Source organism: Cylas formicarius, unplaced genomic scaffold (genome assembly GCF_029955315.1).
Source record: "Cylas formicarius isolate icCylForm1 unplaced genomic scaffold, icCylForm1.1 PGA_scaffold_1__22_contigs__length_36826433, whole genome shotgun sequence".
NCBI lineage: Eukaryota > Metazoa > Arthropoda > Insecta > Coleoptera > Brentidae > Cylas > Cylas formicarius.
The window spans coordinates 13,667,084-13,692,906 of NW_026844264.1; the positions used below are offsets into that span (position 1 = coordinate 13,667,084).

General features: G+C 35.9%; 1 protein-coding gene across 1 annotated transcript in view; it reads right to left on the minus strand.

The window, feature by feature from the left end:
• Positions 1 to 25,823, minus strand: part of LOC132697088 (insulin-like growth factor-binding protein complex acid labile subunit) — a 92,778-nt gene that overhangs the window by 51,433 nt on the left and 15,522 nt on the right. Inside the window, exon 2 of the mRNA XM_060662366.1 lies at positions 18,702 to 18,749. Within this exon, the coding sequence (XP_060518349.1) occupies positions 18,702 to 18,749 (48 nt within the window). The remainder of the gene's footprint in view (positions 1 to 18,701; positions 18,750 to 25,823) is intronic.

A 25,823-nucleotide genomic window follows, 5' to 3' on the forward strand; every position in this document is an offset into this window, starting at 1 on the left:
ACCTACCATTTTGACAAGTTGGGTGTCATTTCGATGGAGACCACCCCTTTCAAACTGTTAATGATTGTTTTATGTCAAAATCTAGTACTAGACGTTTTTAGATATATTTGTGACAGCTTGTCACTTTTGAGATGTTTCTAAATAGATTTCCTTTCCGTAACTACTTCCAATTCTATATTGCAAACACCAAAATAGTTTGCGAGTACAGAGCATAGTCATTAGACAGTTTTTGTTGATTATTAACCAATGAACTCGAGTTCTAAACTAAAAATGTAGGAGCAATCTAAAGTAACCAATGTCAATTTTATGAAGCACATTTAATTTAGGAGAGGCGAGTAGCAATCGAGATTTTTTTCATATGTGGTTTCTTGAAGGCAGATCGTTTGCTAGAGGCTATTTTCAGAAATCATTTTAATAGTTTATCCTGTTTTGCACTGGTTTGCACTGGTTGTGAGGTATTTTACTATTTTGGAGGGCTGTAGAATATCTGCTAACAATTTGACAACAAATTTTGAAAATGTATTTTTTTTGGTAATTTACATCTACAGCATATTAATAATATTAATAAATAAGTAATAACTCATCCAGTTACTTACTAGATAAACAGAACACATACAAGTAAGTATATAAATAAAGCATTTTCATGCAATATATATTATAAAGAAATAAAAAACAAATAAGTATTTTGGAATTCTTTCTCTATTGATTCAGTTATTACAAGAAATTTTTAATTATATTTTTCAATTTTTTAAAATTAAATTTAATTACCTGATTTTTTGATGTACTACTACTGAAAAAATACATAATACCACTTTCTGACCACACATATTTTTTTTAAACGTTACAGAAAATATTGTTTGATTACCAAATAATCAGACCAATTCTGTCTTGATATCGGTAGCACCATGGTTTAATAATAATATTATTAAAACTATAAACGATAACAATATCGATACATAATATCGTATTTCTTTACATTACCAGTAATAATCATGAAAAAGACTTATGTTGCTATTGGCGTCGCTAATTGCAAGCTGGGCATACGACCTACTTCGATTCTGCTCTATTTAAAAGGAAACAAAAGGAACAATTGTTTTCGTTTAAGTTCGTGTTCGTGTGATTTCAAGCTTTCCTATTTTGTGTTTGCTTAAATAGCTTTTAAATTTTTCTAATGTTGCTTCAACTTTGAATTGGCGGAACAAAAGATATTTAGAGGAAACAAAACAGCGAAATAACTGTTTGTCCGCTGTCATCTGGTAGCCATAAAAAATTGAGACACATAAAGATCTAGCAGGCGATAATGCAGTGTCCAAATTACTGATTTTTCTACTGTAATTGAAGAAGAAGTCTGTTTCTTCGTTGCGGAGCTGGTATAAACCGCTTTACGTCAGTAATCAAATGTGTTGACCTCTTTTAATAAGCCATAAATTAGTAATAATAATAAACGTCTTCATTGAAATCAGTAAATACACAATTTATGACATTTTGGACATACAGACGTTGTTCAGTTTAGCATTGCAGGAATGCTGACTGCTGTTATATTAAACCTAGTGTCCGACACAAGCTCATATACAAAAAAAATAGATTAAACAAATTATGCTTCAAAACAGAAAAGAAAAAATAATAGAAAAAAGGAAAAATAACAGAAAATCAACCAAATTTGATACAACAGATATGATTCTATGGATGGATATTTCATATTAAGTTGAACTCAAACGATTCAAAGAGTATGATTTGATAATATAAATTTGTACAATTGCCTCTAGAAAGCATATAAGCAATAAGAATGAGAGCGCTTTAACATTTCCATTGAGTTGACTGGACGCTAATTCTAACAATATGTAGGTTAGTGAATAAGCTGATTCTATTATACAGATACCGTGCAATTGTATTTCAAAAAAGGTAGATACAGAATGTAGAAAACGCCAATTTTGCATATTTAACCACTTGTTTTAAGCTAAAGTTTGTATGACTAAAATGTTGAAATTTGACAATGCCATTTTATTTATTTATTTATTTAGCGTATGGCATAAATATACACAGTACATAATTAAGTCACAATTTAATATCTAAATTATAGATGTATTCAATCGCTGCTGGAGTCGCGTACAGGAATTCCTCTGGATCACTGTCGTATCTTCTTATAGGACATTCGGTTGTAATGTGCTGGATTGTTTGCCTCTCTGCACCACAGTCACATTCGCGACTTTGGGTTTGGTCCCATTTATACCGGAAGTCTGCACAGTTTCCATGCCCAGTTCTTATTCTGTTTAGAGTGGACCAGACCTTCCGTGGTAGGCCAAATCCCGGAGGGGTAGTATTTATACCGGGCATGTCTCTGATAGCTGGGATGGCTTCATTCTGTATGTTGCTCCACTGATTGTTTAACTGGAAGTCGTTTGCCCTCAGTTCTTCGGCTGTTCTCGTTGGCGGGTTTCTCGAACGCAAGCGATTGCGGTTGGCATCAGCAATTTCATTCTGGATTGGCAGGTTAGGGTTGTTCTGTATCTTCTTAAAGGTTTTCAGTAAGGCATTTTGCCGTCGTAGTTCTGGAGGTGGTATAAAACTTAGTAGCGGAAGCCATTGGGTCGGAGTGGATTTTATTGTACCAGATATTAACCGCATTGTTGTGTTTAATTGTGTGTCAACAAGTCTTGTGTGAGCACTATTCAGCCACACTGGCGCACAGTATTCAGCAGTTGAGTAGACAAGCCCCAGGGCCGAGCATCGCAGTGTGGAAGCATTTGAACCCCATGTTGTTCCGCATAATTTGTGGATTATGTTGTTCCTAGTTCTTAATTTGGCTGCTGTATTTTGGAGGTGTTGTTTAAAAGACAGTGTTCTGTCTAGAGTCACTCCCAGATATTTTGGGGTGGTGTTGTGTGTTAGCAGGTGGTTGTCAGCATAGACTTGGAGCTGCCTGTGAGCCATTTTGGTGTTTAGGTAGAAACAGCATACCTCTGTCTTGTTCGGATTCGGCTTAAGTCGCCACGACCTAAAGAATTCCCCTAGTGTCGCAAGGCCCTATGTGAGTACGCGCTCGGTAGTTTTCATTGACTTGTCCCTGGTTGCAATTGCCCAATCATCCGCATACCCGAATTTTTGACTTTGGGTAGGTGGCATATCTGATATGTACAGGTTAAATAAAGTTGGGGCGAGTACAGATCCTTGTGGAAGTCCGTTGTTTAGGGTCCTATTAGAGCTTCTTGCACTTCCCATGGAGACCGCGAAGCATCTACTACTAAGCATGTTGTTGACAATGCAATGAACAAGCATAGACAAGAATTTGATCGTTTTGTATGCAGTACTTGTCATGGGTTTTTAGGCATTGACCATAGACAACATCACGATATGTCATGTGTCAGATGCGATAAACCCAATCAAAAATCTTAAATTTTTTATATAATCCCGAAAAGTTTACCTTTTATTTTTAATACATTATTGGCTACTTTTCTGCCAAAAATTTTCGGTGTAGTTTTATAAGCATTCAGCTTGATGCAATGACTTAAAAAAATACTATATAGCTTATAAAGGTATCGGTTTAACGCAGAAACTTTTGTTAGATTTGTTAGAAGTTAACAGATCTAATTCGCTTAGAATAGACCACATTTCTTTAGAGTTACTAAATTTAAATGTGACAGAGTAGTATGCTTTCTTGTCTTGCCTAACTGCAGTGGTAACCATATCTCTAAATCTTTTATAGTTTTCAATCAGCTGCCTCATTTTTAATCACGCTTTGTTGCATTTGAACCGAATATAAGCAAAACAAAAGACTTCCCGCGGATACTTTTCGACATTAAATTAAATGAGTAATACGTTTTAATTCTGCGAACCGCGGTAATGTGGGCAATGACGAAAAGACAGCGCGAGGCAAAGTACATACACGTATTCATGGGAAATTACCTCGCGTAAAACGTCCGAATAAAAACGGGGTGATTCAACTTAACGGGGCACGGTCTCGCACGAGAGATTCCATTTTTTCCCCAAAAATCTACGATTTTAAGAAACATAATACGCGTTCTTATTGTGAACGTTCCGAAAAATTGGCATCGAACTCATTTAAAAGTTCACGTTTAAGTTTCCTAATCTGCCGTTTCCTTTTTGCGTCCCGACGCCGAGAGAATGGAAACGAAAATGAATTTTTGAAAAGCGTCTCTCCTTATCGCGGTTCCGCGTCTGCATAAAATGAAGACGTAAAGCTCGAGTTTTAGGAGCTACCGAACAATATCGAGATTTTATCTCGAGAGGTTTATTGGCCGGTAGTTTACGTCGGTTGTCGGGATTCGGTAAAGTATTTAATACCCGACTGCGTTTTTATTGTTTCGCCGGACGTTTTATATGTAAATAAAACCCAGAACCAAAATCCAATACCATTTCTGAACCGTTAAATTTGAAAGTGTTTGTCTGTTTGCATTTTACGATTCATGAGTTACGTAAATTTTATGTCTTTGTAGATAATTTGTTAAACCACGATGGTAATTATCGCCCCAAGGTATACTCACAACTACAAAAGATCTAGACGAAACAGAGCCTATCAAAAAACACTTTTTGGGGACTTTCCTTTATCTTAAATTTATGCTGACATGCAACTAGGAACCACACTCTTCCATAAACAAAGCAAATCGCCCGTCCTCGAAGGGTTTTACAAAACTAAAAGATTTATACGCATGCCGAAGACAAGGTCGCAAAAATTGTCAGAAAAATTTTAAAGAATAAAATAATTTAAATTATTTTAGGACGCGCATACAAAGACGTCAACTCAAACGCATAAATACCAAACAATAAAGGAAAGCTATAAAAACTCATAACAAGGTTATACCGTATTTCATATTAATAGAAATCTATGTCGACCAAAAATTAAAAACACAACGCAATTTTTCAAAGAAACTTCCACAGTCCAACTTGCTGACGTTTCCCTAATCATCCTGTTGACTTCTTCAGAGCTTGACAGTTTTGACAGCTTGACAGTTTCAGTCAAGCTCTGAAGAAGCCAACAGGATGATCGGCGAAACGTCAGCAAGTTTGAGTTCGACTCACCAAAAACCGACGCAGGAGGAATCCAGAAGTTTTGTAAAAAGTATCATTAACGCAATGAAGAACAGGACTTTTTTGGTTTTGGTGATTTATAATTTCTCCAGAAGATCAAGTTTTTTACTATTTTAGACTCACGTAAAGTCATGATATTTTTAGTCCGAGAAAAGTTATGTCCCGCAGACAAATGAATGAGTCGCGAAAGGAGATTGGTCTCTTTCACATTAGTGTTCTTTTTCACCAAACTAAGATTTTCGCTAACCTTAATGGATATCTTTTTGCCAGACTATGCTTTCGTTGGAAGTGGAATATTAATGTTAAAAAGTCTATAGACAACCAATTAAACCGGACAAATTTATGAGATTAGAAAGTTGAAGGAAAATTATTGTATCATGTAACATGTTGTCAGTAGATGTGAACTTTCTAAAAATATCGGATTCAGTTCAGTTAACATTCCTAACAAATACAGAATCGTGAAAGTTCACCCACACTATTCTATGTTTATTTCGAGTTCCAGCGTAACGCCCATCGATCTAAGCCCAAAACTATAAAATTTTGTTTTCAAACTGAACAAAAGCATAATTTATTTATTTCAACTTCCATTTCAGCAAATTTAACTCTGTACAGCAAATTATACAAATTAACTGATTTAGAACAGTCGCTCTTTCAGCTGGCTCTCTCAGATTCTAATTCAGATATATTTGCTTGGATTTTGAAGTTCTTGACTTGTTTCAATTCGGATGAGAAAAGATACAAAGTTGAAGTTCAGTTCGTCCGGTATGTTCTGGCGTATCTCAAGGCATTGCATAACCATCACCAGCCTAGCTCCAGGCTTCATTCTTAACAAGTAGATCCCTCCGTCCTAGTAGATCCATATGAGCAGTTTTCAATAGTAGAATTTTTTCAGAACTTTATAGAACTTTTGATGCTCAATTCGAAAAAACGTATAATGGAGATTTTTCATACTGAGCATTGTTATTCCAACATCAATATTACCTTACCTGGCCCTTCAGAAATGCCTTTGAGGAATAGTGAGTCAGTTTATAAATAAATCCGGCAAGAATTATTAAAAACCTTACAGCAAGTAACTAACAGTGGATGAGAAAAATGGTCAAAAAAACGTGTTCTAAAACCTCCGTTAGGTACTTTATTTGCTTCTCGACGAGGAAGTACTGATGTTAAACACTATATCAAAAACTTCGGTACATCCAACATCTTACCCCACAGTTTATTTTCTCGGTATAATTATCTACTTAAAACGTTTCTTGAAAAGAGTAATATAGCAGCTGACGCACTTTCTACCCTCCGGGTTTCTAACTACCGACATAAAAACGTCTTATTACCATTTTTTACATTTCCGCTTAAATTCACCCCATTTATTTACACACGCCACTTCAATCAACGTTTACATATGCGAAAATTCGTCATTTCTCATGCTCAGTGGCGTAACGTATGCATATTTTACGTTATTTCTATTATACAGGATGTAAATGAATTAGTCTACTAAACTTTACTGGCAGATTCTACCTCAAAAAACACTTGTTAATAGAAAAAATATTTTTAATAAGCAAATACATAAAAGATACTTTATTTATTAAATACCAAAAGCCTTATTGAAAAAGTCATTGAAATCTTTAAATTCGTAATTTAAAAAATAGACAAACCCTTTCGGTCGTATCTCTGAGAGCTTCGCTCGCAGCAATTGCGAAGGATCAGTTTCTTACACTAATCTAAAATATTTTTAAAAACAGTACACCACATTATCTTGTTTTGCGATAGATCCCATGTAGTACTGTAATCAGTGGTAGATCATACCAAAGTACAGAACATCCCGACAATAAAATTCTTTTTCCTATTTAACTAGCCACTGCTATATACATCAATTTTTAAGAGACATTAAAATTAAACTTATATATTCACTGTGGACTATGCTGCAGATAGCCAGTTCACAACATGTATAGCGCATTATTTTAGTCTCTGTTTAAGTCTATTTAGTATAATAAATGCGTCTATTTATGTATTTATTTATTTATTATCAACCTCACAACTCTACCGGTTAAACCTCCTGTGTTATTTTGTGCAGAATATTTCAGTAACAGCACCTACAGGAATTTTTCTGCCATAATTTTCAAAACATACACTCAGCTGTCAAACACAATAACAATTCAAGCAATACCATTTTATTCCTTTCCTTGTTTATCTCTGGCTAATGAGTCTAATCGGACGCCACTGGCAGTCAGTCGCCTACCATCTAAGCCCTAGGAAGTAAACGCACTTTACGGGATAACCATCTGGTCTAACTACTGTTAGTGCACCCCATTTTCCTTCAACGTCGCGCCGCAGGGTACGAACTCTCCCCCCCGGCACTTTGTGTTTCATTAGGGGTCCGAAATGCCCCGACCCCCGACCCTATCATTCGTTTCAGGCTCCGCAGCAGTATAATTATTTTGACCATGAACAGTCGTTCTGTTAGTTACAATGTTATTTATTGTTTCGGAACAAGGTCCGCATTTGATAGATAAGAAATAAATGGATCCGTTACATTTGCCGAAGAAGTTTTGGCAAAATCGCTGAGTAATTGTGACTGGATTTCTCCACGCTGATTAAAAGAGGAATTGCTCGACTGTTTAGGGGTATGTTAAAAAGTGAAGTAAAAAGACTTCAATGCGGGAAAATCCTATATTTAAAATGGACGGCATGTTACTTATTTACCAGTTTGATTAGATCGGTTAGCTCTCAGTTATTCAGAAGGTTTGTTCCAAGTAGACTGAGAAATAGTGTCTTACAGTCAGGATTACGAGCAGTAAAGCAAGTCACTGTTAGTTGAATGATAGTTTTTCTGTTGGAATTTTAATGCCTGTCAGTTTCAGAAAAATCTGACACTTAGTTTGATATTAATAAGGTTTTGTTATACTATAACCGCTTTTTTAATTTCTCCATCTATCGCTGGATCCGTCATTTGGCGAATTGGGATTTACGGTCGATCGCAAAACAAACGCTACGCCTGGCATAATGGTTGGTCTTGCTTTGCCGTGTACACCAAAAATGGGTGTGCGCTTAAAATTGTAAATTATAGAAATGGAGCAGATAAATCTATTTTGGTTTCGACATTTGACATAAACGGTGAGATTTATGGCTTTTCTTATCGCGTGTTCGGGGGATGAGGGTAAATATAGCGGAGCGGTAATAAATCCGCGCGCACGTAAAACACTGGTTGTATTTTCACCGCGTTTTATTTTTGTTTTTGCGACGCGAAAGCGATACAGGTTAGCGAATATTTGAAATTCGACCCTCAACTAACGAAAGCCCACGTCAAAAAGCTTGGACTTACTCTGTCCTAAATACACAATCAGATGTTGGAAGATTTGTAATTGTACACCAATTTACCCACTTTAATTAAATTTTAATTAAAAATTGGCATATATTTTCTGTGCTCCAAAGTAAAATAAGTATGTCCAAAATAAGAACCAAAGTCAACTTTCGAAGCTGATTTCGATCAATTCTCAAATCTTCCGATTTTGAAACCGTAATGCACTCTTCTATAATCTATAGCAACATAACTACTACCTACTACCTAACTAACCAAAACTAACCTACTACCGAATACTACCTGCTATAAAACATCTAATTATACAGTGATCAGGTATGCCCAAGATATCACTATAAAACGTCAGTTTTATTAAATACTCCAGGAACTTTAGCCACGGATTGGAAAATATTTAAAACCCCATTTTCACTTTTATCAGTTTTAACGACTGGATCACACTTCACTCCATGAATGTGTTCGTGCTTATAAACTTCTTCTCATGAGCGATATGAATGCAGTTCTATCAGAAATCGATATCTATCATCCGATCGCAACCAATCCGTGGCTGAAGTATCGCAAATGCTTTAAATGGCTCATGGCAGTGTTTTTTTAGTAAACCTGACATTTTGAAGGGGCACCTTGTGCTCGCCTGATCAGTACACAGTTGCGAAGCTCCACTTTACCAAGTTAATTCATTCATTTCGATCAAATACCTGTTCAAGCAAGCCGTTAATTCAAATTGGCTTCGGAGTAAAGGAGAATGTATGTATGAATATATGAATGTTTAAATAAACTCTTGTAAATTGGCATCTAAAATTTGCGAAACTTCTTTTTATAAGCCGATTCCGATGGAAATGCGAATGGGCTGGTTTGGAATTCATAAACCAAGATTTCTGGGAAGCTGTCTTTCTTTGATCTTCGTGTAATCTTCTATATGCCATAAGCCTTAGTTTCTTAATTCCATAGCAGCTCATTTAGAAAAGCTCGAGAGTTCTTTAGTTCGTATGAAACAAACTCGTCTTTCGTTTTCAGTCCGAAAGTTTGCTTTACTTACATTTACAATTTTTTTTCATCTGTAGGGAATGGGCCGTCGGTCAATAGACTAGCGACTTTTTATTTCGGTCCTCGAAAGCATGCAATTTATTTCATCCTACGTGTGCGAAAAAAATACCCTTAAAATTAATTACAACCGCCGCAAATTCAGAGAGATATCGTTTGGAATTACCAAAGATAAATGAAATCCTACGTTTTTCTCTCTCCGACCCGGTTTCCGCAGACATTCGGAAACAAAATGTCTATCCCGAAGGGAGAACGGAATATAAAGAGAAACTTCGCCGTTAAATACGTTTACACAATGCACTGATGTTAGTTTTATTTCGCCAAAGGAATTGCGCGAACTAAATGGAATAAAAGAAAGGGAATCTTTCCGCTTTATTCCTTGTATACCTACAAGTAATGTCCGCGTCCTGATATTTCTTACTTCTTCCGATATTGGTAATATATACCTTTAATGTGATAAAAGAAAGTGCATATATATTTTTTTAATAGATACATTGTTGTTGATATTACAATTTGTCAGTTGAAAAATAAAAATATTTATTTTAAGTCACAGAAATAATAGCCTTAAAGAAGATATTTGCTAAAATATACTATTTTATTTTTAATCGGCAGAGCTCTTGTTCCAAGAAAATATGGGAAAACGTTTAGTTTGTTTGGACTTTTGAGGTAATTGGAAGAGTTTATGCCGCCACAGTAGAACGTTTAATCGTTAGGCCTTGCGTCCTGCAAATATCCTTGCAGGAATTAGAGAATGGCCAAAGCATTCAAACTTTGCGGCAATGGTATCAATCGCTTCTCCGACTAATAAGGAAGCAATCAGATGATAAAAAACGCTCGGAGATATAAAAATTAATTTATATTATATAATTTATATTTTTCGAATTTTCTTAAAATGTTCCTAATCAAAATAAAGGTGGTTATTGAGTTTGATAAAAGAGCTGCGGTTTTCGCTGAGTTTTTAAGCTTTAGTTTTACCTAAAATTAAAAATACTATTGCATCTGACATTTTTGAAACAACGTGCAATGTTTGCTAGCTGTAAGACAGCGTCTTGCTCATGGATACATACATGAGCATTAACCCGGCCTGAGGAAAACCAGAGCTGTCTTCTCTGAATTCACTCAGGCAACTCTCAGCAGGCGCGTCCACGTCGCGGGGGTGGGCCCGACACACGTATGAGTCGGTGGCTAAGTTCTGCTGGGGACCCAGTATAGCGGGGTATAACGCTGTCCCCTTGCCCGGGGATACGGGCGAAGACCACACCGGCGGTGAAGGCGGAGAAGAAAGGTGGATCCGGCGTAGGTGGCAACCCAGCCCTCAGGGGGTAGAATGAAGGCAGACTGGAGTTGGGCAGCAGCAACTCCAACACCAGGGTAAAGCGGCGAAGAGATACTTCGGTACCGTTTGCTACTGGATATTAATGTGCGACTGTCAAATAATCGACAGTATCGGATATTAAACTGCGATGCAGAAGGCAAGGAAAAACCACTGCATTATGTTCTCAAGAATAGCCACTACGGATATAAGTACTAGTCAAGAAACGGCCCCGAGTCCCCGGCGTCCCTTAGATGGGACAGGGGTGCGAAGAATCCCCGGGTGGAAGTCAAAAACTGCATTAAAGCGTATCGCAACATGGAATATTAGAACCCTGTTTCAGACCGGAAAGCTTGCAACAACAATAGGAGAAATGCAAAGACTACAGATACAGATACTGGGACTATCGGAAGTACGCTGGCCTGGCTCAGGCATTTGCTATGAAGATGAAGCAATCCTCTACTATTCTGGTGCAGACAATGGTGATCACAGTAATGGAGTCGGCATAATCCTAAGGAAAGAACTAAGACACTCACTGATAAATTTCATCCCCTATAACAACCGCATGATGCTACTACAAATTAGAGCACATCCCTTAAATATAAATCTGGTACAGATCTACGCGCCTACAAGTGGGAGTAGCGAAGCGGACATAGAAAAGTTCTACTCAGATCTAGAAGAACTAACAATAAATATTAAGAAAGAGGAAGTGCTCATTATAATGGGCGACTTCAATGCAAAGATTGGAAATGATAAGGTTTAAGACTGTGTTGGTAATTTCGGATTGGGTGCGAGAAATGAACGTGGAGACAGATTGGTGGAGTATTGTCAGGAGAAAAACCTAACAGTCACAAATACATTCTATAAGCTACACCCTACAAGATTGTATACTTGGACGGCGCCGGGCGATAATGATCTTAGACGAATAAGAAATCAGATCGACTTTATAATGATTAATAAACGTTTTAGAAATGGAATACAAAGTGTAAAAACATATCCAAGCGCAGACGGCAACACAGACCATAACCTTTTGCTGGCCAATATAAAATTCCGCCTAAAGAAGCAAAGTAAATATAAACCGCAACTCAAGCTAAACGTAGAAAAACTTCGAACCGAACAATATAAACAATTATTCAACAAGAACCTCCATGAAACACTACACGGAGGGAGTAACTGGACCGATATGAAAAATGCAATATTAAAAGCTGGGGAAGAAGTCCTCGGAAACATCCCAGTGAAACCAAGAAAAGTATGGATGACCCCCGAAATTCTTATACTTATGGAAGATAGAAGGAAGCATAAGAATAAAGACAGATAAAGATATAACAACATAAATAGACAAATAAAACGCGACATCAAGAGAGCTAAAAAAGATTGGCTGACACGCGAGTGCCACGAATTGGAAGAACTTCAGACCAAACATGACACATATAATTTTCACAGGAAACTAAAAGAACTATCTAGGAAAACTAGGAATAACACATCTTGCATAACAAGGAATGAGCAAGGTCATATAATATTAGACGATGAGGAAATAAAACACTACTGGGAGAATTACATTAGACAACTATTCCATGACGACCGAGACAACATAGAAATAACAACAACAAACCAGCGAAACGACTGCCTGGAAATACTTCCTTCCGAACTGAAGTATGCTCTAAAAAACAGTAATAATAAAAAAGCCGCAGGCCATGACAGGATGCCAATCGAACTCCTGAAAGCACTCGATGAAGAGAACATAATCAGGCTAACACAAATTTTTAATGATGTGTACAATTCCGGAAACATCCCAACAGAATGACTAAAATCAACTTTTGTTCCATTACCTAAAAAGAACAACCCATGTCAGGCCATGATTACAGACTTATCAGCCTCATGTGCCACCCCTTGAAAGTCTTGCTGAAGATTGTCCAGAACAGAATTTATTAAAAATGCGAAGAACAGCTGGACAACTCGCAATTTGGCTTTAGAGTTGGAATGGGGACAAGAGAAGCGTTGTTTGCAATGACAGTACTTCTCCGAGAGCCGAGAATACAACAAAAGTGTTTTATAGATTACCAAAAAGCGTTCTATAAGGTGCAACACATGAAATTAATAAATGAACTGAAGAACATCCAACTAGACCAAAATGATATAAACATAATTAAAAGCATATATTGGCACCAGACAGCCACAGTAATAGTCAACAATTTGGAGACGGATGAGGTACGAATCCAGCGAGGCGTTAGACAGGGATGTGTACTCTCACCGGCACTCTTTAATTTATACTCTCAGGTAATCTTTCAAAAGGCTCTTACGGACAGAGAAGAAGGAGTTAGGATTGGAGGAGAAATTATCAACAATATACGATTTGCGGACGATACGGTAGTCATGGCTGAGTCTCTCGAAGACCTACAATTGCTGGTGGATAGAGTTTACAACGAAAGTCGTGCAATGGGGCTCACAATTAACATAGAAAAAACTAAATTTATGGTTGTCTCAAAGAACCCGGCCAGGCAACATCAGTTATACATAGAAGAACGAGCTGTTGAACAAGTCGAAAAATACAAATATTTGGGAGCGTACATCACCTCTGGCCTAGATCAAGATCAAGAAATAAAGGTCAGAATCGAAATAGCAAGGCAATCATTTCTTGGTTACAGGAAGATACTCTGTAATAAAAACTTGTGTCTCAGTTTGCGATTGAGGTCCGTCGAATGCTATATATGGTCACAATTATTATATGGGGTAGAACCTGGACACTAAAAGCACAAATCATCAAAAAACTGGAAGCCTTCGAGATGTGGCTGTATAGAAGGGTACTAAAAATTCCCTGGACGGATAGAATTTCAAACGAAGAGGTCTTACGAAGAACTGGCCGCGGTAGAAAATTAATAACCGCATATCTGGGGCACATCTTAAGAAATGATAAATACCGTCTACTACAAACTATTATGCAGGGAAGACTAGATGGAAGAAGGGGTATCGGAAGAAAAAAGAAATCCTGGCTAAGAAATGTCAGGGACTGGACAGGGTTGAATGTGGGGGAATTGTTTCATGTTGCGAGGAATAGAGAAGCGTTTGGAGTAGTGGTCGCCAACCTCCAATGAAAGGGAGAAGGCACTGGAAGAAGAAGAAGACAGCGTCTAGTGTCAAACGCATGTTATTATTATTTATAACGTAACACATAGAGTAGAGTAAACGAGACGAGAAATTTGAAGAAGATTATGCCTAACACCTCTTCCCTTGCCACCAGCGGCCGATCTAAGAATTTCTTAGTGCGTCATCCTGTGGTATACTGTACAACATCGACTTGCGCTTTCAGCGTATTCACATTGGGATGCCTCAAATGAAAGTATCCAAACTTTTTCTACACATCAAATGTTTGTTTGGGTCGACGCGCTGACGTATAAATCAAAACGTTTTTTTGGCAGTTGCGTCCGAATCGACGAATTGAATGTGCAATTTGTTTTTTTTTTCACGGCAATATTCAAAAATTCGCGGTTGTTTATTGCCCGCCGAAAAATCAAACATGTCAAGTTGCGATTGTTGACTGACGTTGCGACGGGAAAATCAAATAATTTCCACCGAATTTTTTCCCGAAAAATTGGACGCATTGTTCGAATTGCGCGTCGTAACTCGCGTTCGGTTAGTTTAAGACGAATAGACGTCCGAGTTTTATGTTAATTTTTTGCTGTCGACCGTACCGTAGTATTAAAAAAAAAAACATTGTTTATAACTTCCTTAGTCTTAATAGAATAGTGTTTTCTACATTTGAGCGGGAGCATCTTCTGAGATACACTAGACTCGCACATATTTTGTATAATTCGCACACGATTCAACACACGCTATATTACAAACGAAATAAGAATGATTACTAATAAACTTAAACTAAGTAGTATACCAAACCAAAGAACATTAAACACAGGTAGGTATAAAATTGACCACCCTTGGATAATCCCATTCAAAAGCAATTGGTCACTTCCTTATATCTATGAATAGACCATAACTATAAAGCACTGCATCTGCTGCAGAAAATGAATAGTATGATTCAAAGCGCAGCAGTGTGTGAGCACTTAACTACAGTAATATTTTCTTCAAATTTAACAATGTAACATAATTTATGCACTCCTTGCAGAGTTCGATGGTGTAGAAAATGAAATTGTTGGAATAAAACACTTACTTCTAATAGTTACTGCTGCTGTAGCATTATGCGGTCAACCTGCAGGTATTAACTATAGTCGGTACGATTTGTGATGGCATAGAAAATAATAAAATGCTAGACAGAACAAAATAGATTGTTCATCTTGCTTCCACTTATACTTCAACAAATGTTGTTCTGTCCGAAAAGTCTATCTGATCAATGCAAGACAGCCGTCATTAACGATCACGATTACATTACTTGGAAGTAACAGAGATGGAATCAGTTGTACTTGGCAAAAATCTACATAAAAATTTTATGAAAATTTGTATAATAAATCATTGTCCGAAAAATCTGTCCATGTAATAAAAATTAAAACAATATTAAAAAAATAGGAAAATAAAAATTTCAGACCGTATAATTTGACGAGAGTAAATATACAAGTAAATCATATTTAGTTTGTATTTGATACATCATCATCATCAGAGCCAAAATTGGAACTACACAATGGCGTGCCGTGCCGTTATACCAAGTTTTTTCTAATGTAGTGTATTCTCTTTTTCCCAGTATTATTTTATTATATTTTCTGTATGTTTTATACAACATCCAATTTTCAACAGTAACTGTCTGGAGAGCTGTCTTCCAAACAGATACTGCTGCAGCATCATCGTGCCTTGCCTCACTTTTTTGACAATTTTTAACAACTCACATTTCTGACAATTTTCTTCTTTTCTTTTTGGTACACTTTCACTAAGTCCTTGCGAGTTTCGGCAACAGTTTTTCAAAAATACGACCCGGTTTTGAAGTGGAAACTACAAAATGGGTGCTATCTCTGTCGAGTGTACGACACCAGGACATAATAAACAAAGGTAGAACACTGGCAGGTAAATGGTTAATATACGAGTGGAAGCAGGTAAAACACTCAGCCACCTTCCCTCTCTATACTTATATAAATGATCCATATCCATCCTATATTTTATATTTATGGTAATAAGTTAGCATTTTTGGAGGTGAGTATAAAACTTAGTGGACGGTTGTCACTAAAGAAGCACAAGAAGAAACTTTTCCTTTGTTAGTCGATTAGGAACCGTCTATGTCTTTTATTTAAATTTTTTCACGGCGTCGCTAGCGTTTTAAGGCTTCTGTGTTTTTGTTACTGTTCGAGATGCCAATTTGATTCATACCAATTTACAATAGGTTACAACGGTTAGCTGCTAGTTTCATTAGCAGAAGGAGTTGGTTGGCTACCTAAGAAGTTGATTCCAGCATCTGTCTTAATTCAGAAGACAAGGTGATAAATAGGTACTAGAAACTAATGCATTGCACTTTGTCATAAAAAATGCGTATTTTCGCCGTCCAAAGGGTTCGGCGCCTAGAATAGTCAGGAAATCGCTCGTCATATTATTTTTAGGATCCTGCTCTCTTTTAAAGCGTACCCCGAAGCGTGGTGTGCACAAAGAACATACGTAACACGTGCGTGAATAAAGAACCGTCACGCATAGGTACATTTTACTTTACGGCGTACATTTCGACAGTGGCGTAGCGTTTGGCAATCCCGACTTACCACGTAAAAGTAGACAACGATATGCAGAGATGATCGTTTTGAGTCAGATATTATCTAAATGTCAGAGATATGCGTGACAAGAGAGAAAGTTTAGTAAGTAAGAAGTAAGTAATGTTTTGGGTTATGTAGGCTGGGAATTCTAGCGTCGAGACGAAAAAAAAAAACGGCCAGACGTATAAAAAATAAAACCGATATTGGTGATTCGGAAAGAACTTTCTTTAATGCCGCGGGCTATAAGATCAACAACCTCCATTGCGTGCTCAAGTATCGAGACGATTGCTTTTTTTGTTCATTTCTTCTTGACTGGAGTTCACCGCGAAAAATGTCGTGGGGGAAAGTGTTTGTTTAATGGAAAGCTACATGTAATAGGAAGCGGGAAATAGACACTAAAGAAAGAAAACCCGTTTTTCGTTTTCTCTCAGACCATAAAAGATTGTTAAAGTTTTGCTTTTGTTAACCAGTGACTTCTTTTAAGGGAAATGCAGAAGATGAACGTGTGCCATCATCGTGTGATCATGGAGGTGGGAAGAGCGATAATCTAGAGACGTCATGTAAGAGGCAACAGGTTGTTTTACCCACCATGATTCGTTCTAAAAATTTTTTGCGATATGAGTAATACCCAAAACTTATTCCGAATTCAAATTCACAAATTATATTTAAACTGCCTTGAGTTGACAACATAGACATGTTTCAAGCGCATCCCTTGATATGTCGAAAAGGGGAGCATTTCTAAAATGTAGATATAACATCGTCTCAAGAGAAAGACTGTGGTTTCCGCTTATAGGGGATTTTATTTGGTTGTTAATATATACATAATTTTTAACGCGTTTTACAATAAAAATTGCAAAATACTATGTAGTCATAAACTCAAAAATACGATTTGAAGTTATGTCGGAAATAGCGAAATAAATTCCGAGAAAGGCTTAAAGTAAAATTAAGTTTTTAGTTGTAAAATTAATACTGCCTCGCAGTCCGAACCTATTATTGCATTAAGACGCTACTAGAATATAAACGAACAACTAAAAGAGCCAAGAATTTCGAAATAATCGCGCAAATTATTTTAAACTTAAACAATTCCCAGAATTAACCGAATTCGCTTAAGTTTTTCTCTCAGGTACGCTTAAAGTAACTTTATTTTATTAAAATATGCGCGGCAATTTCAGAGTTTTAAAATTATAATGCCCCGTTTAGAGAACGGCTACGGATTTTTCTGAAATATTCCCCAGTAAACAACTTTTAAGACGCTCTTTCGCGTCTAATTAAACCTGTTAATTTTCTGCTCAGGAATTGGATGGAGTTCTTGGTTTTTGTCAGTCTACTTCCGAGGAAATCAACAGTCAAGCGTTTCTTGTATTCTTATGCAATGGACGGCATCGTTGTGCTCCCAGAAGATTTCACACCTATATCTACTTGTCCGCGACCGCTTGTTCACCAGATTTAATTTGAATAACATAAATATGTATTGAAATAAACAACTTCGTTTCCCAGCTACCAACCATATCTATGAATATAAAACGCAAAAGCAAGAAAACCATTTAAATATTCGGCGAAATGTGGGCAGTGGTGCCTCCATCTAGACGGACGCCAGTCGAGTGTTTTTTTGTCTTTAAACCTACACTTCCCTGTCTACGCAGTGAACCGGGAACAAATCATTATTGCCAATCAATTGCGGACGAGAAATTCTGAATATACCGTTGCGAATATACTCGTGTACTTTTATACAAACTATATGAAAAAATGCCTGAAGAATACATCAAGAAAATATTTCCCTGAGATTTCTAGAAGTCCTGTTATGTTATCTTTTAAGAATGGGAGTCAAAAGAAGTTTTCATATTGGATCAGTTTTCATTTCAATAATTAAAAATTAAATTCAACTAAAGTTCAATTTAATGAGAGTTCTTTTTTTTAGATTACTTGAAAGAAAACTTTGTACTCGTATATAAGAAGTTTACACTGAGTATTTGCTTTTGTTAGCAAGCTTATAGAAATTTATAACTTATAGAAATTTATTCAAACGATCAATATTTTTTAAAGTTGGGATATCAAAAGCTTTGGAAAATTTAGATTCTTGCATTGTATATGCACAGCAACACTAGGGTTTTTTCCAAACGCTAAAAGTGTCAACTGTCAACTAACCAAAGCTACTCAAAAACGATTAGTTTGTTCTAAATTAATTAAAATTAAAAATTGTTATATTACGTACATGTTGATAATATAATAAAAGTCCCAATCGCTGTACTTATAAATTCGGGTGATTAAAATAGAACTTGTGAGTGAGCTAATACAAATAGACAAAATTACTCACCATTGCGCATAACGGGGTGGTTTCGATACAGCGGCGAAACAAAAACATCTGAAACAAGCACAATAATTGTTTGCCATTAATTCAATTATCTCGGCAGTTTAAAATATATTTTCATGTTAATTTAACCACAAAAAAAAAGAAAAATTCTCTGTTAAACCGAATGCGATTCTAATTTAACGTTATTCATAAACATACACACACACAAACATACACACAAGAGCGCTCATTAATTAATGGCAATCGGGAATATTGCGTGAACAAAAACCGATAGGATCCGAACATATTTCACGGCAAAATGCCCTTGCCAAAATGGGTCCGTTAACGCAGGGCCGTAACGAGTGATTAAAAATTAAAGTTAATCGGGCAAAATCGAAAAATGAATAATATACAAGTTATTTTAATTTTTTAATAGGACCGAATATTTCATCTGCTCCAGTAGTGGACGCCATTTGCCAAATATCGTAAATAAGTTACCAAAGCTAACAAAAGAGATGATTCTAAAAATAAATTTGCAATATCGCTCAATAATAATAGATATTTAATTTTCAAGGAGAAAATAGTCATATCGAGTGATCATGAAGAACAAATGCGTTGTGATTTTTTTGTTATTTAACTAATAAATAGTAGGATTTAAATGAATTAACTTACATTTTACATTGTTTACTCCCGGTAATAAACTGTTACGGTCTTTGAAACACAGAAACCCCTACTCTATCGTCAAAAGAGTTGTTAGAAGATTTATCCAAAGTTTATATATATATATAAATGTTCTCCCAGTGGTTAAAATATTGGCCATAAATTAAAATTAGATTAACAGAGGTTCACTTTTATGTGGTCACAAATTAATTTTGATTTTGAAAATTAGTAGCACACGACTCTTTTTGCTTTAAACGGCATGTAAAATTGATGGGAGTTGTGGCAATTTCTTCATTTTAAATCTGACAAGTTACAACGAATCTAAAAATAGAACTTGTCTTCGAATCATATCAAAACAGTAAATTTTTAGGCCAAAAACCAATCCACTCCAATAATATTAACTGAACTAGTAAACTAGTTGAATTTGGCATCAGAGCAAACATGAAACTTATTTAAAATATTTTATTATCTATTTTTTATAGAGGATTTGACATATGACTTTTGAGAAGCACTTTGGGTTGAAGATTTGCTTAACCGCAAGTACTACTTCAGAGCCATTTTGAAAAAATTTGGATAGGTACTTTGCATCGTTGTTGAAAGTCTACAGAAGGGGTTTTTGGAAAGTCCTGATTAATTAACCTCAAAACAAGAAGCGAAGTAAGAAAAATAAATTTTCGATGTCCTTGAGAGCCAAAAAAAAACAGTACTTGATAACTGTTAAAAATAAAACTTTGTAAACTGGGGCGTATAATCATAGAAAATTATGGCGCAATCACCAGAACCTCAATGCAAACGCGAACTGATTCCAACGACTGCCCGATAGTAGTATTTAATTAAACTTGTTTTTCATCGGACATATCTATATCTATAATATATAATATCTTTAGACAACAAATCTTGAAATGCTCAGCGATATTTTCAACCGCTTTAATGAAACATTTGCGGGACTTCGGTCCCCTCCAACTAACAAATCCATAAGTAATATATCATAAAACTTGAATACCCGGTCAGGCGAATATAAAAATTTTAATATTCCCGGCTTGAACCAAACATATGGCAATTTTAAAACCCTTTTATGATGTGTATGGCGCGCGCGCGCACACACACACACGCCTTGAACATTTTATTTTGCCGTAAGCAATTTATGAAATTGCCGTGGTGGCATTTTGAGGGAAGTCGAATATATTGCCACGATATTTTCCTTTTCCTAGACGTAGACGTCGCGAAAAGACATTATATGGTGCGCCGTGGCGAAACGACCTCCCTTCCCCCAACGAAAAGTGGGTTAGGATTCAGAAACACATAATGGGAAAATAAATGGATGCAGCAAAACCGGGGATCGATGTACGTTCCTTGTTTTCCTCCTGAATGATGATGGAAGAATCGAAATGAAAATCCTATTGGAAACAAACAGTCAATAGCGATTGGTGTTATCCAAAACGAACGGTCACGCTTAGATTCGCTAATTATTATTAAAATTTATTCAAATTGGATAAACAGCCGTTTTAAGGATTTGCCGCTTCCAACAACCTTGAATCGGAACGAATGCATCATTTAGTCTACACCGGTCGCCAGTTCTCAGAACCATATGTATGAATTAATATATTATTGCATATGCATGTCTGTGCACATATTGATAAGCCGCAATCCATATCTTAACCTTTGCCATTACTATCTAGTAAATTTATTTACCTATATAACCGAACGTAGCTACAAAACTTTTGGGTAGTTGCGCCTTTTATACAGAGTGTTTCAGATCTGGAAATGCTTCAAGAAATTAATGGCTAAACATTTAACAAAAGGGGTTTTTTTAGAATATGTCTAATATTTCCATCCCGATTTCATTAAATTTTTTGCAATTGTGGAGGCTAGTATCGTTCCGTTAATATTGTCAAAGAGATGTACGTCAGTAACTTTTTTGCAACTTTTGGTATTCACTTTGAATAAGCCAGTAAAAGTACGACTTAATATCCTAGTTACGAATAAACCGTACGTGGAATAGTTTAGACAACCGAATATTGTTATTACGATTGGAATAATTTTTATTAATACACATCATAACACATCTGCTCGTTCAGTGAAATAATAGTGAAGGGAAATATTCAAAATTTTAACGTCCCAAAACCGGGATTTGGGGTCACCCTGTACGCACATATTTTTTATTGAAACTTGTTTTGTATCAACTTCCGACTCACGTCGGAGATCTCTCTATATCGAAGCGAGTCTCCTAACCCTTCCAAAATAACACACGTCCCTGCAAAATTCCCGTACGAATGTAAGACATCGGATCAAAACAAGAAATATCTGCAGTGCATGCAAATCGATTGTGTCATTGAAGTCAATTTATTGCATTTGCGTGTTCCCGTTTAAGGTTGGGAACAAAATTGTTTAATGATTAAATTTCAAATCCACAATTTGAGAGTCTACAGCAAAAGTGGCACCAAAATTTTTTCTTAAAAATAAAAAATAATTTGGAAACAAAAAATTATACAATGTCAGCGTTTTTAATGGAAAAATAAAAATTATTAAATGAAATTTGTCTATTTAGTTTTTGGTGTGTGGTTCTTCTTGCAAAAGGAGGAATTTCCAGAGATTGTATTTTATTTATAATTTATTTTCTGAGTATGAACCACCAACTACCATTTGATTTAGTATGACAAAAAAACACTAGCTATATCGATTCCGAAAATGCTAGTCGGCTTTTCAAATATTGAACCTTATATGCGAAAACTTTCAAAATTTCCAGAAAATGTCTACGCATTCAGGACAATAGTATATCGGCCATTTCGTAGTCCTGATTCCATCTTCGACACCTTTCATAATCCTTAACGCGAGGAGTTTATAGCCTCAACGCTCCATCAAACAGCGCATCATATCTCGTCAATATTAGAACAATATTTAGCGCAGACATGTTAAAATGAAACTTCGTCGGTCTGCGGTTGGGAGACGGAGCCTAGGTGCGATATAAACAATAGTCAAACTTATGTTTATTAATGTTATTAACACTCAGATCTAGGAAGCTGAATTTACAGATCTTGCTAATGAACGAGACTGACAAAAACGGAAAAGGGTTAGCACGGGAGACGGTCAGGTTATATCGAAAGTTTAATGTTTTTGTTAGTTAGTGTTTGCAATTTTTACAACTAAAAGTTTTTATTAGACGCAATGCAACGCAAATATATAAAATGATTTCTGTGATTCTACAGTTGCTTACAAAGCATTGTAGGTGACACAGTTACTTCAACTTAGAACTTGTTTTTATTTGATTTAATTACTCAACGACCATTGTTATCAATCAATCTGTCTGAGCCAAATGAGTAACAGTGGAGGTTTGAAGAATATCTTTCTCCCTCAGCTGGCTCTTTTAACTGCTTATTTTTGTTAAAAGTGTTTCTCGAAAGTGGAAGCTGTCTCAATGCAGTTTAAACGATTTTGGTTTGACATGCTACTAGCAATTGTGAACCTTATATAGAAAGACTTCGACATTAAATGTTTTCCAAAACTTCCATTATGGTCTCGAATACGATCGTTTAACGATGAGCAATGAAATCTTTTCTAAACTCATATAACCACAAAGTAAATATTCCCGTAAACATACTTCGCGAAATTTATGTTTGCCTAAACTTATGCTCTGGTTAAAATCTTGCATGTCAAACACAAATTCGTCTAGTTTCCTCTTCCACTTTCAACGGCCCTCGAGGAAATTCACCCTTGCCGTGACGACTAAAGAACACCAGATAAAATGCTTATATATACGTCAGACTGTAATTTATGCTTTAATTAAGAGCCTACCGACATCTTTATTCTAAGTAAGGCCATAAATTTCAACTAGTTCCGCACTTCAGGCGCCTTAAGACTAAGTCCATTTGAATATGTAATTTTGAAACGGGTTTACTTTCGAACATCCTTGTAAATATTATGAACTATTTAACCAGTTGTGTACTCGTCGATGGTTTATCGTTGATACTTTAAACTGATAATTGGTTGGACATTTCTTGCGTGCTATCGAATCGTTTATTACTGTGGGATAAAACTCCAGCGTCGGTACTTCTAGATTTAAGTTGCTGGTACCTTGAGCTTCTATGTGGACTTTATTATGGACATTCTACGCACGAAAGTGTATCTTAGAAATGCTAAAGAAGAATTGTTGTACTTAAGCTCCATGGTTGATAACACATACATGAAACTAATGTAACGTCAGCGTTTGATGACTTGTGGATTGCTGGCGTGGTGTGCAGTGCAAGCAAATAAATGATTTGATCGACTGGATGAAAAACAATAATCTAGCTTTTAACACTCACTATCAGAGACTGCAGTACTGATTTGTTCTCACAATTTAGAATAGCTTCAGTTCGGAGCCAGATGTAAAAACAACGCACCGTGCGTTCAATTTATCTTGATAACATTTAAACTTTTTTGTTTTTAGAGATATCAAGGTAAACAAAAAAAAAACAAGATGTAGGATTAGTAGTCAAGTTTTTTTCCAAGTGACGTATAAAACAAAACACTATCAGCCTACTTCATATTTTTTTTAATGGAACACTCTGTATATGATAGACGTGATTAGTAGAATATCTTATTCCGATTACAATGATGTAACACACTTTATATTTTAGTCGACCCATTTTTGATAAATCGGCAAAAATAGGAAATTTTTATATAATTTCAAAGAGTCCAGCGACAACAACAATAAAATTGACAAGACACGCTAAGGTAAAAACTTCTTTAACTATTTTAAATACTGTATGTGACCACCATTTTCCTGAACACATTTCTCATACACTCTAATTGTATGATGGCTTCCATTTAGTAACGTTTCCGGATTGCCTCTTAACTGAATGATTGCCTCTGAGATCCTTTGGCGAAGTTCCAAGGCATTATTACAAGGAGTTCTGTGTAAGTGATTTTTTGTGTCCCCAAAAGAAAAGTTCCGTTAAAGTAAAATCGGGGCAGTTGGCTGGCCAATCCACAGTTTCGCCGTTCCCTATCCAACTTCTGGGATATTCCATGTTAAGAAAATTTTTAACTTGCACAACATTGGGAGGAGCGGCACCGTCTTACTGTCATATAATCAGTGTTGATATATTAAGGGGTCAATCTTCACATATTGTTTTATTTGGTGCTCTAAGATTGCAAATAATGAGCTTCAGTTTAACTTTTGATCCATAAATATCGGAGCCAAGGTATGTCCATCTATGACTGCATAATATACATCAATTGATTGGTACCCCAGGGTTTTCATTTCGTGTATTTGTCTAAGACTATTTAAAGACTATTATCGCGTATTTTGTCTATTACAACCCTTTCTTGTAGTGAACGAACTTTCGTCAGTCCAAAAAATGTTTTTCAAAAAATTTTTGTTCTCCATATGTCTATTTAAAAAAAAACCAAACAAAACTGCATCCTCCTTTGACATTGTTCTGCGCTTAGTTTTTGAGTTTTAAGAAATTTAAATCATTATATTCATATATCCCTCCAAAACTGAGTGGTTTGATCCCAGAGAAATACCTGTCCCTTCATATACTCTAGTAATAGAGGAAACTGAATGTGCTTCATAGAATCCGAATATGTTTGCCTTATTTTCTTCATTTAAAACATTATGATTCCGGCATAACTTTTTAGCATTTGGAAATACACGTTTTGAAGGAACTCGGCGCTCTGGACAAAGTCTAATATACTGACGAAGAGCTGCCGTTACACTGTTATTATTCAAAAAATATACTTGAAGCATATCACGCCTTTTACGGATGCTAAATTCGCGAAAACCCATTTTAACAATGTGTATGCGAAATGTGTTCAGGAAAATGGTGGTCACATACAGTATTTAGAATAGTTAAAGAAGTTTTTACCTTAGCGTGTTTTGTCATTTTTAGTGTTTTTGTCCTACTTTGATGTGTAAATTATTATTGTTGTTGTCGCTGGACTCTTTGAGATTATATAAAAAATTCGCGTACGTTACATCATTGTAATCGGAATAAGATATTCTATTAAACAGACATATAACATACGGAGTGTTCCATTTAAAGAAATATGATGTAGGCTTGTCACTTGGAAAAAAATTGAGCTACCAGCCCTATATTTTGTTTTTCTGTTTTCCTTGATATTTCTAAAAACAAAAAAGTTGCAGCCAATTAAAATGTTATCAAAATTATTTGAATGCACGGTACAAAGGAAAATGCATCTTCGCTGTAGGTAGGAGAGGATCAAAATGATAACCTTAATTTATGAAAAGCATACTATTGCCTCTGCAATCACTACTATTGTACAAGATTTAAAAAAAGATATAGGCATTTACCTACTTCATTTTTGGAGGTAATAAAATTGAAAACGATCTCACGAAAAAGGTTCCGTACGGACGAGAAAAAAACTGATCTACCTACAAACCGATTTGGCAAAGAAAAAATTGTTAAATTTGGTAGACCGATCGGCTTTGAAATATCTATCCATTTAAATCGATCAAGTGTAAAATTACTTTTACGATTCTAA